Here is a 12,916-nt window from a genome sequence, read left to right as displayed (position 1 = left end):
TTTGGGTGACTATTTATGCCCCTCATTTGTGCATTGTGGTAGAAACTGTCTCAAGATAGGGTTCTTTACAGAAGAAAGCTGCCTACTCGGCGAGTTGATCAATTTCTTCAAACGGACTCAGGCAGCAGAAACAGCGTCCCCTTTTAGCCATGATCTTTTGCTGCGTAACTTCTTAATTAAAGGCAACCTGTAAAGACACATGTTTTCACATATTGCACCTTTTTCGTAATGTAATACGTCCCTAGGTTTATTAGTCCTCGACTGCTCACACAGTCCAAGAGTCTCTACAGATTGATATATTGACGTGGCATCTGTCAGGAACATAATCTCAGGGCGGTGTTCATTCCACTTACTGATCCACGAGTCTTTATGTACACCAGTCAACGGAACTTTTTGATGAAGGGCAGACGATTACCCGAAATGGCTTTTGCTTATCAAGTCAAAAACAACCAGTGGAGTGTATGAATGTCAGGTTTGACATTTGTGAAACTTCGGTGCACAAAGCTATAAAAACCAAAGTGCATTAAAGTTGGCTTTGAAATTTTGGGATATTTCTCCTAACTGACTGAAGCCATACAGCAGAGTGCATTCTAGAATATTAGCCTTAAGTTGCCTTACCAATGTTGTTTGTAATCACGGCAAAGAAGGGCGATTCCAGGTTGTTTTTGCAGACACATCACCAAAAATATCTCCACCTGCATAACTAGGGTAATGCAAATGGTCTACGTAACATTCGGAACAGTATTTCGGTTATTGTTAATGTAACAAAAGAACTGACTGAGATAGTCCAGCCAGGTTGTCTATGGACGAATCAATATCGCGAGAAACCTAGACGTTGTCTTCACTGTTGGATTAACTTCTGCCACCATCCTAGGCGTTTCAGGAAAAGACTTGTTCGTACCAGGTTTTGAGAGCCAAAATAAGATGGGAGCATGTTACGAAACAGTAGCTGGGTATTACGAAAACAGAATATCGTTCAAAAGAGCTTACAACTAAATGCAATTTTCACTCAATTTTAAAACAGCTAAGCGCAAAATTTTTTCGGATCCAGGTAAAATGATCTTTGCTTTCCAAAGGGAGAAGACGCCGGTTTACGTTACAGTTTTGTCGGATTATGGTGTACCGTTCATCATCAATTACTTTCTGTTGAAGACAGCTCAAAGTTACCAGGCGTTTGATCGCAACGATCCATAAAGTTTTAGGAGTTGTGTGATCTGTTTCTAATTGTATAAACAGCCTCTTCCGTTCATCATGGATCAGTAAAGTCTGTTCATGTCCCTTCGTTCACACCATTTGAGGAGATTACAGCTATATGCAAAATATTGCAAGTCTATAGGGAAATTTTTCCGCTCCCTTAGAAAAATTATAGGACAAGAAAGATTTTTATACCTGCTTGGAGTTGTATGTTGTGTTTTCCTTTACGCCAGGCGACTAAAGTTACATAAAAAATCCAGCTGGTTTGTACCAGGAGACATGGAGAATAATTATGGGTATTCTCAAGTGGAAAAACCGTACTCTAGGAGATCAACACCGAGGACAAACTTATTAGGTTTTGTGGAGCATATTTCAGTAATAAAGATCATCTTAAATAAGGGAAATTCACAGAATGGATTTTGGCTCAGTGGCATTCTGTACAAAGAATTTCTACTGGTCATTTTGACTGGTCAAGTTTGTCAATAAAAAATATGCACCGGAATTCGGTGTCAAACCACGGACGATAGACAACGGAAATGACTTTGGGTAACACTACCAGAAGTGTATGTGCTTCATGTGAAATGCAAATTTTGGTCAGCTTTGAACAAAACCGAAACAGCTCTAAAACTGTTGACAATTCGACCGGCTTGGGATACGCTACAATAGTGAATGACGCCACTTAAAAAATGACAGTGTGACATTCCAACTCACGACGCTTTTGACAAGAAACCTACATACTTGACGTCAGAAATGAGAACTGACACTTCCTCCCAGAAAAATAGCTAACTTATAATTCACATCATAAGCGATGAACACATCATTTTCAGCTAGGTATTTTTGTCCTAACATCCCTTCTCTTGGTAGGGAACTAAAGGCTAAGCAAGCTCTCATCCTGGGTAAATAGACAATTTAATGGATGATATACACAAATTAAGGGGAGCAAGTCTACAGAAACCAAGTCACAGGCTGGAAACTTACCGTATTGTAGACAAAACGGATCACAGGTGCCATGTAGAAATCACGGATTTGTGCGATAAATTCCTTTGTATTGTGACGAAAACTCTTCCGAATGCTACAAAATAATATTGAAGACAAAAAACAATTACTGATTTAGCTTGGCAAAGTTTTAGCTTGATTGTGGAAGACATAACTGAATGGAACAACCTTTAGTTTATTGTAGGTGGTAGTGTAACGTCTTAATATGCTGTTTTCATGCTGAACAAAAAGACTAAATGCCTTTAAATTCCCATCAGATTAGCCAGAAGTGACCAGGCGTAAGTAAACGCTTGATTGTTCCGAAAAGGCAACATCTACCATCCGATAGATCAAATTTATTTATTCTAAGCTGTTTCACCTTGATACCAGAATAATATAATTGAAGGCAAAATCAAACCACGGACGGGACGAAAATCGAGATGAAGTAATTTTTTGAAGTATCGTGTTCAGTAGAAGATACAATTTTACAATACATTTTTTACCTAAGTGGGTTAGTGAGAAAATCTAGTGTGGATAAGTTTGGTGGAATAATTCACTCCATCCAACCTTTTGTCTAGTTACCTTTGTGTCAGGTTTTTCAAGAAGTACCGAAGGGTTCACCAGACGGGACATCCCGCCATAAGTTAATGGACTAAGTGTTGTTACTCTCGAGATGTTGTCTTAGTCTTCATACAACCTTGGCTCGCTCATTGATGTCACTTTATGGCTGAGGTAAAATTTCATCCTAACCGAGAATCAAAATTTAAAATTTCTGCACCAAAATCTGAAAGGTCACGGATATGTCAGCCGTTTGTAGCCCAGTATAAAAGTTTCATGGTCAGGATTCACGAAGAAAAACAATCATACCAAAAGTTAGGAAAATCGGTTAGCAGCACTCTGGCTGAGAAAAAAGTCCTGTAACCCATAATCGCAAAGTAAACCAACATCACACATTCTCCGTTTTCGTCTTCGGAGTGATCAAAGGTCAAACTATGCAAGCAGTGTAAACTCCTGAGTATTGTTGACTAAAGTGCACTCAACGATCTGGCGGTCAAACTTATGCTAACAAATGGCGTAGCTCCGCGAACAACTCAAAGACACTTTGATAGGTACCCTTCAGAACACCAGGTTCAAGATCATGACCACTCTTCACGACAGTAGCAACCACGGCCTCACGTGACTTGGTCGATGAACTGGCCACCCTCTCACGACATCCAAATAAATCCAGTTAAATGATAACTTTGTTGACAAGGAATGAACAAGCGCAAACGGTTCTTGCCCAAAGTAATTTTTACGAGTAAACTTCACTGCGATTACTCATGGTGCAAACGAATCCAAAGTGAGTTGCAACAACTGATGTATCAAGGGTAATGGAAATATTTAAGTCCGAGTGATTCCATGAATGCCATCGCGCATGTGCTTTTGGTCGTTCAAGGTTTGATTTCTTCATGAAAGATCTCTTAACTGACAACAAAGGTGGATGAATTATGTTGATAACGAGTTGGCTTGTCAACAAAGGTGTAAAAGCCCTTACATGTCTTTAGTTTGACAGTTGAAAAAACTGATAAAACTATCTAAACTGAATGAATTTTTTCTTCGTATGAGTATCGTTTTGCTTCATCACAAATTCCACCGTCCCAAACAGCAGTTATATAAAACTCAAGGCCTTGAGGAGACCGGGTTTCAACAAATTTCGATGCATGAACATCCCCACCTACACCAATAGTTTTCGCCACATTCGTTCTACTTAACTGCTCCTAAACCTATCCACACACGTAACCCCATAAATCTGTATGATCCGGGATGACAGGCGCCTTCACTCGATCTGTAACTTCTTTAAGCCGGATCTCATGGTTCGCTTAGGTTGCAGGAGTTTTGGACTTAAGGTGTACTGCGGGCGTTACGTGGAGTTTTCCATTCCCGAAGTGCCTTACCTGAGTTAAGCATGGATGGGCGAGAGTAAAACCGCCTTAAAGTCTGTTCTGTGACAGCGACTTACTATATCTGAATCTCTAGGGAATCCAAACAAATTGACTATTTCATGTTTGACAAAATTCCTGAAACTTTCTTGAGGCAACTGTACTCTAAGTAGCGTGGTTTAAAATATAGGTCATTGTTGATTAGCCCGTAGCTAGATAAACCCACCAACCAGAATTTATGAGCTGGATTGGTACTTCAGGTTGAATATTGACAGCTTAAGTGGAACCGATGTCTTTATCTGAATATAATAGCTAGAAACGCGGTTTTCATATATTTCCTTGGGCTTAGAAAGCTAAGAAAAAAGAAGCGATAAGCTTTTTTCCCACAGTCAAACCAAATGATTGAAAGATCATTCAACCAAACAGGCAAACTTTGGTGGAACTAAATGCGATCAACAATTAGTACGGTCATAGATTTACAGAAATTTCGCGTCAATTTACATATTATCAGGAGATGGTGTTTAGCACAACCCAAATAGTATTTCAGGGTGGAATAACATTCCTACTGGTTTCATGTAGCTAGTTAAAACGATATCTGTTGGAGTAAAAATGTGATTATGAATTCTTTTAAGGGCAGTTTTAATTTCTGTCACACCAATCAACTGCTAGGAAACCGTAAAGCTGCATAACGCCCAACCAATAAACCGATAAGTTTACTTCACATCACGGGGTACGAGAAAGCCATGGTACGTGACTGTGATAAAAGCACCGGTTGATGTTCTGGATCTTTATCACGGGTTGATACTGTTGATCTGGTTGGTGAAAACAGACTTACCGAGTTTAATTTTACCCATAAAGAGGTAAAACCTGAAAGTTGTGTAAACTTGAGTGCTCCGGCTAGAAGAGGTTGGTATGTGGATTTAACTATTTTCACTGGCCCAAATACACCCCACAGCATCTCTCGTATATGTTTCGTGCATAGTTCTTACAGTCAATTGTACTTCGAGTTGTTCACTCCGTATCTATCTAGTGCACATTCCGTTCTGGTCTTTTGACCTAATTCTCGGAATCATTGCTTCCATGCACATAAAGCCAGATGTTGGCGACCTTATTTAGGAGAAAAAAGAGGGAAAAGAAATTAATATCTCATGCTCTACGGTCGCAAGCAATGCGAAAATAAGGTCTACGCAATAGATGTCAATGAGTAAGTTATCGTTGATTACTAGCATGCGGATACTGGATGCTTATGTGAACATTAGAAAAGTGCAGTCATCTGTTTGGTGACTGAGTTGCATCCAGCTTGATAGAAACTGTATGACAAATGTGACAGCCTTCCAAGTGCAGTTGATGAAGTTCTGTTCACAGCAATATATTTCACCGCTAGTCACATAATACGTTTTATTTTGTGAGTTCTCCCAATGAACATGACCAAGGTATTCGCTATTCTAGAATAAGCTGAGCTGTCCAGGTTCGTTTGGTATGAAGAAGCGTGCGGCAATTTATACCGTGAAGTAATCAGTCGACAGACCGATGATATCATAACCGATCATAGGCGTGAAGTGTCATATAACGAATTAGTTAATGTGTCTATGCATTCATTCAACTTAAAAATGATGCGCACTGTTACAAGGATATAAAGAATTAGCATATAATGCCTCACAATTTCAGCTATTCCTTTGTAATTGTGTTAAACAGAGGTTTTTAGTTTCCAAATCAGATATGAGGCACTTTTGTGACAAACCGCCTGTCTGATCGTCGTGACAACACAGTGACCACACCAAAGCAGTCGGTAAGCTTTTTGTAAGCATCCTACCTATACAGCAATGATTCCATGTGTATACGACCAAACACTGGGTCTGACAGACCAGCTGATCAGTGTCATATCGGGTACCCCATAATGTTACCAAAATTTATGCAACTTAGTTAATTTCGTCTACATGCTCCTGCGGAGTAAATGGAGCTTGGTTATTCAATCTCTTCAATCTTGATCTGAGTAACTACCTAGCTACGTTTGGGAGATGTGTATGGAGGTGGCAGAGATTCCTAACTTTGGTTCAAAACCGTCAGTTATACTGTACTAAATCTTATCGGTCGTGGCCGTCATGCGATCACATTGTACTCGAATTTTAGCAACGACAATAATTGTTTTTGCTGGAATCTGAGACGCCCCAACGATTCAATACCATCCTTATGAATCTCATCTTAGCTTGAATTATTGAGGAGATCACGATAACAACTTATACAACTATTAATGACGGTTTTTTGAGAAAATTCTGGAGAAAATATTTTTGAAAATATTTGACATTGTCATGCGGCTTATATGGTCACATAGGGTAAATAAATAAAAACAGAACAGGCCACTCTCACTAATATAAGATTGGATTTCTCTAATCGATGGAGGAAATAGATCCCTAAACTCCAGCAATTACAAAAGCACGTAACTAAATGAATCCAAATGGATGCATTTTACAGCCCCCTAAGTGAGCTTTCTCTTGGTATACGATGTGACTTGTGAATAACAGAGGGGTCCTGGTCCACTAAAATACGAAATGCTTATTCAGCCGGGTCTTCGTCCGTTTGAAGTGTGTGTATTTTGAACGTGCTATGGCGGCATATGAAAAAAGGTGATTGGACTAGTTGTGTGGGCTAGCCGTAAACGATAATCTCCTCTGAAGAAAATTTCTTCAATGACATTGAATTTATTGCCGTTGTTAAAAAACACCTGAGTGGGTACTGGACAAATACGAAAGTAGGAATACATCTAAACAGCGTTTGAATCATTCGACCGCGGTAAACATAACGCAAAAAATGAGCCATAGGATCACACTTATCAAACATTCTCTGCTGGATAAGGATAGGTCTCCCGGTCAAATCCTTCAAAGACAAGTATTTTCTTGTGTACCTTCTGGTCAACGGTATCTCCTGCGAGAGCGTTTTCTCTAGGTTCTTGGATCACTCGCTCTATTTTTTCCAACCGTCCCTGCACTGCTCAGAGACATGTATTCTCTATGCTGAAGACACAATATGATTTGTGCTGGCTGTGTCCTTGTAGTTGAAATATGTTGGAATTTTCCCTCTAATACCAGTGATATTCTCCTTAGCTTACCCCAATGCTCTTTCACACGGGTAGCACTTAGGTTTGATTATTTAGTCAAATGTTTCCTATGTAGCAAGAACACTCAACAATTTAATCGAGTTACTTTGATTGCCTTAACTGTCCATGAGTCTACTAGGACGTTTTCAAAAATCATTATTATTCAATGATTTTTGGGTGTATGATGAACAACTGTATGTTATTGTTTTGTTAGCGAGCGAGGTGTTGAGATAACTGAACCACGGACAGTTAGAGTGCGTCTATCGCTAATTTGATGCCCTTGTTTGCACGCGCCAAAGTGCACCATTGAATATGCGGAAAATACGACAACTATGTAACCTTAACTAGCAACTCAGGATCATGCGTCATCGTAATATCCTACGACTCCCCAAACACACCACCTGACCATTTAGACGAAAAACAGAGATTGTAATTCGGTCCCTATCAACGATGAGGTCACAAGCCAGGCCATATTCATTATTTACTGTCTGCTTCATTGAGGAAATGACAGATTCCCGACACCGTTGATTATGTATCCTCTGAAAATCTAAACATTTCCGTAACACTGACCGTTTATCACCTAACCGGGTGGAAATCTGAACGAATCCGACTGCGTAAAATGGCCTCGAATCAGTGAATAATTTATTGCTGAATGAACTAGCCAAATCAGGGCCTAAAGAATGGGTGCAATAAGAGTTGCACACTATTTCTTACACATTTATCAATTTGTTTGCCACTCCATCAACGTCTTATAATCAAGGGTGGCCTATAATTTCTCGCAGGTGATGTTCTAAAACTTGGTGAAATTATCATTTTTATTTTCCTATCCCATATCTGTATATTAGTATTCAGGTATTTTGTCGGAATATCCAAGTGTGCGTATTATTCGTTTTCTTGTCTAGACCACTTAAATTCGTTCACTGTTAAACGCACTTGTTTACTTGTTAGGAAAGTAAATTGGTCACGATGGAAAGTACTCAAACGTAGAAAAGGTAATCTCTGACGTGGTATTGTGAAATCAGCTCACCTCTTCCTTCTGACCATTGCGTTTTCCTTCACCAATGACCCTGCATCCTCTTGGTTTACATTCGCAGATTCCACTGTTGTGCTAGTTTCCTAGGAGACATAAACAGTTATTAGTCTTTGAACAAATTGGCTGGTTCAGTCAAATTTATTCAGGAGTGATTTCAGCTTACCTCTTCCTCCGTGACTGGATTAGTCTTTGGTTTGGCCAAAATAATTTTTGGAATCAAAAATGGAATAGTTAGGCCACAGATGATGCCTAGAAAATACTGAAATAGAAAAAAAATCATAAACAAGTGTAGCCAGCGCTCAGAAATCAGAGAAAACTCTATGTCAACGTGAATGAGAGGACGTGGATAAAACAGTGTGCGGGATTCAGACACAAAAGGGTGATTTGATTATAGTCGAAGTTTTTGTATTTCATATTTTGCGCCCAACGTAATTGCTGCTTGATAGGAAATTGCCAAAGTTTCACCAAACGGTGTGGTTGATATGTACCAAAAAGTTTTTTTCTTAGATGTGGATAAAACTCCCCATCAAAACTTCCATTCACAGATGTTTTGTGAACCGGAAATAAATGTCAGTAAAACAAAGGTAAATAGCCAGCCAGTCAAGATTCAACGCAACATCACTGCGGATAATTTACTGTTTGTGGAAATGTACCGTAAAGCCTAATCACCAACCAAACTTGGCGTTCCTTCATCATAGGGTTACGAAACTGAGCGCCGAAATGTTCACAGGATCTCTTGAATTTCAAAGCTGGTCCACTGAGCTGCACAACCGTTCTTACAATATCGACAGACGAACAATTCGAAAGAATTTCATGAAGAAAAATATCGTGCAAATTTTGTAGCTTTAGATAAAGAACTCCTTTATCGTGACTGCTGGGAGAGTTCATGTTAATTTGTGAGCTAGCAACTCAATGAAGATCCTGCGGTTTATCCAATTTCGGTTATAGGAAATCTCAATAAAAACTAGAAAATCGTCTTAAATCAGATAGGCACAAAAACGTCATCTTTTTTGTATTGCTCACTCACTCAACTAATGGGTTCACAATCCTGTTCCTCATGCTGGTGACAAGCTCAATAATTCGGCCACAGGTATTGTTAATTATTCGCTTAAATAAGAAGCCGTGCAAAAATCTAGCTAAAAAACTAAGTTGTGCAATTGACAAGCTCCAATCTATAGGTGGGTGCGGTGGATTGGCTCAACATATTTTGATGGATATATTTATTGTTGTGTCTTCCTAGATATAGGCAATATATTGATAGCTTTAACAGTCGACAATTTGAAGTATTTTATTCAGTATGCGGTATCTCTGGCAAGCAATTGCACAATAAAAGTTCGTCAAATTTGACGACATTAAGCAGATACATACAAATATTATCGTTATGATATTTCCTGGTATCGTGTAAAAGAATCAAGGCTTACCCTTATCACACTGTTCTTTGTAGACAAGTTGCCATTCCATGTGTTGGTGAGGAAGTCTTGACAACAGGGGTGGGCCATGAACTTGATACTTTGACCTTCAGCTGCAAGTTTGATCACAGAGCTCCGTCCGTAGTACATCAATTCGTGATTGATGATCAGCTGGGTTCGGTGCTCGTCCTCTCGGTAACACTCATTGAGGACGCCCTCAGCCCGTTCTTGAAAATTTCTGGAAGAAAATGAGAGACGAAGCGAGTGAGTGCTGGTCGCACCACAGCACCACTGCTCTCGAAATACACTCATATGAAAACTAATCTCGTTTAAACTGGAGGATGAAGTGAATCTAGCCGAATCATTCATTGGTGATATTCATCTGCAACTGAATGAGCTGCATAAAGGCCATCTCAAATTTCAATTAGTGCGGTATTCGAGATACCGGATAAGCCTAAAAAATATCCAAGCCGGTTGTTCGAAAGTAGATTTACAGCAATCTTATGGGCACTACCCTTTGTCGCTTGACATGCCTAATTCCAAATAGCTCAGACGTGTAAGGACATTAGTATAGAAAACTGGAAGCCACTGGCTATTTGGGAATGCTGTGAAGTAAAATGCTGACACGGTATTCGCTCTACTCCAAACTAGTGGCACAATGTATACCTGGGTGCACCAGTATAGTAGTATTGGACTAATCCAGACGAGCACGAGAAATGACTCACTTCATTGTCAAGTGTATGGATTTTGATGAAATTTATTTTTGATATCTTTTCATGCCTACAAGAATGTGGCTCTAAAGATGGAAGACTGCGTGTGAATTTTCAACGCTCTGAAGTTGCTCAAACCCTAAAACCATTAAATCCAGAGAATCAAAATGCTGGATGCAAACGAAAAGAGGGAGATAGAAATCGTTAAGGACATTGAGAACAAATGAAATTCGAAATGTTGACTTGTTTTGTTGATTAATGCGTCGCAGGAGGATCTCAGAATATCCTACCTTGTACGTTATTCTTGAGTAGCAAATATACTCTTCGATCAATTGATTCATCATTGTAGTTACTTCAGATAAACGCTTGGCATCTTTGGAACCAAAATTTTGAATGGTACCCCCAGCATCCTAATAAGCTATTGCGTTAAGCTATATTTGGTTTGTTCATGCGGTCACAACTAACGTCAACCACAAAAATATCTGCGTATCAATAAGGAATCTTGATCCCCACAGTAAAGCCACGCAAACTGATAATTCATTAAGTGGAGCAGATACCAGGGTCAATAAACTACCTCTAAAAAGTCAGAATAATTGTGGGCAAAATGTTTTGTCCACCGAATAATGCATATTGGACATTCCTTTTGGATATATGCTGGAATTAGTCTGCATGCGCTCAAGTGAACGTGAATATAGGTTTGGTCGGTTAATAATTAATGGTGCCTAACTGAAGGTCTAATGTTGTCTTCTCGAGCAAGACAATATGCAGTTTTAAAACAAGAGCAATAAAACCTGGGAAGTTGAATTCTATTGTTCTGTCCATGAACACGGCAATACTAGATGCGGCGTGGCTCTATTCAACAAAATGTAACTAGGTGGCATGACGAAAATGGGCGCAGAAATCTGAGCTGGAACAGCTATTTGGAGCACGTAATGGACGTGTATTATAATACTTGGGAGACCATGATCTGAAAGAACGTCTATCGTGACACGATAAAATAAGATTGTCAGCGCAGTAGTAAAACAGTGTAAACCTTCAGATCCATGTTCATATTCCAGTAGAAAAATGCAACCCACTTTTTTATGCGTGGCAGTGTTTTTTTGACAAGGATGTAGTATCTCTTGTTCTACGCAATTAATATGACGTGTTGGGAAATCTCTCACTAAAGGCAGACAGTCCTTTACCACAACATCTTGATGAAACGATGCGATTGTAAATACTTCTATCAAGGTCTTGCCGATGTGCTCAGTCGGATCCAGCTAGAATGCTTGAGGCCGCATAATCTGTTGACCTTTGACATCAGATTTAATAGGGTGGTGCAGAATTAAAAAGGAAAACTATCTGTGAAACAAAATGTATGGTGGGATTTGTGGTTTAATTTACCACTGTGCTAGTGAACAACACCACGCTGATCAATCAATTAGTTACAGAGATGATCACGTATTTCTAAATCCAGCTGCTGTTAGAGTTTGTGGCGTTCTTAACCAGATTTTCTGCACAAAGGATGGTTCATTTTCCAGCTTGAATGATATTCAAGATAGAGCAGCATTCTACTTGAGGCAACACTTTACTTTGTTGACAAAGTTGGCGTTGGGGAAACAGAACCACGTAAGTCGCCCAGCCAGTTGAGGACTACTAGCGCTGAGAATTAACTGGGTTATAACTAAATGAGCTTACAGCTAGTCCAAGTGGAGTGCGGTAAACATTAAGTTCCGATAATACCGGTAACATATGCCTGTTTCGCAAGGTTCCCATTGTCCCGGTTTAGAGAGAATAGACTGACTACAGAAGAACTTGCCATTATGTGGTTGTGTCATCATAAGTATATTAGTGTGTGAACTGTCAACCATCCCACTAATGGTTTTGAAGTGGGTATTATCGGCAAGTTGATACAGTTAGGAGGCAAGGTACCTTAACCTCAAAATAGGATAGCAGACGCAAGAAAATCGTGCTGCAGCTCAGAATATGTGGATCGGAAAAAGGAATGCGTAGTAGCATTACGGTTAAAAAAGGTCTGTGCTAGGTTCCTGTGGCATGCGTTATAATGAATATGAAGAAATATAGACAAGTGGGCCAATATCACAGAAGTCCGTCTTCAGGGTACTCAGAGGGCACGTGCCTCAAAATCTGATAAAACGGTGATTATTAGCACAAATTTGTGCGTTCCCGGACATTCTAACGATCACAACTTAAACTAAAGTGGGTATTTGGTTTCTCAAATAGATTACTATAATAGAAGCGTGATTTCATGCTCGGAACGATTGATGGTTAAGCTGTAAGTGCTCACATGAAGGCAGTCACATAAAACTAAACCGATTCACAGATATTCTCATTTACTGTGAGTACATCTAACTTTCCACTCCGGCTCTGATCCCCTTTTTCCTGATGATGATGCATACCATGCTATGGTTGAATAAGCTGAGTGAACTGGATAGATTACAACGCTGTTTTGGAAAAGGATTCAACTGAGCCATCATTCAAGATCGTACGCCGCCAGCCCGTCACCTGATGGTTGTAATGAATGCTACCTTGCCTGCTGAGTCAACCCCATATATATATATATATATATATATATATATATA

The 12,916-nt window shown here is 39.5% G+C and overlaps 1 protein-coding gene across 1 annotated transcript in view; it reads right to left on the bottom strand.

Annotated features, from left to right (window-relative positions):
- Positions 1-12,916, bottom strand: part of T265_03361 (hypothetical protein) — a gene marked incomplete at both ends in the record, with an annotated part of 152,748 nt that overhangs the window by 63,541 nt on the left and 76,291 nt on the right. Inside the window, 4 exons of the mRNA XM_009167822.1 lie at positions 2,173-2,266; positions 8,210-8,298; positions 8,379-8,474; positions 9,637-9,862. Coding sequence (XP_009166086.1) covers positions 2,173-2,266; positions 8,210-8,298; positions 8,379-8,474; positions 9,637-9,862 — 505 coding nt within the window. The remainder of the gene's footprint in view (positions 1-2,172; positions 2,267-8,209; positions 8,299-8,378; positions 8,475-9,636; positions 9,863-12,916) is intronic.

The sequence above is a fragment of the Opisthorchis viverrini genome (assembly GCF_000715545.1).
Source record: "Opisthorchis viverrini unplaced genomic scaffold opera_v5_46, whole genome shotgun sequence".
Classification (NCBI taxonomy): domain Eukaryota; kingdom Metazoa; phylum Platyhelminthes; class Trematoda; order Opisthorchiida; family Opisthorchiidae; genus Opisthorchis; species Opisthorchis viverrini.
Note: the sequence above shows the minus strand (reverse complement) of the source record. Positions and strands in the feature narration are given on the sequence as shown.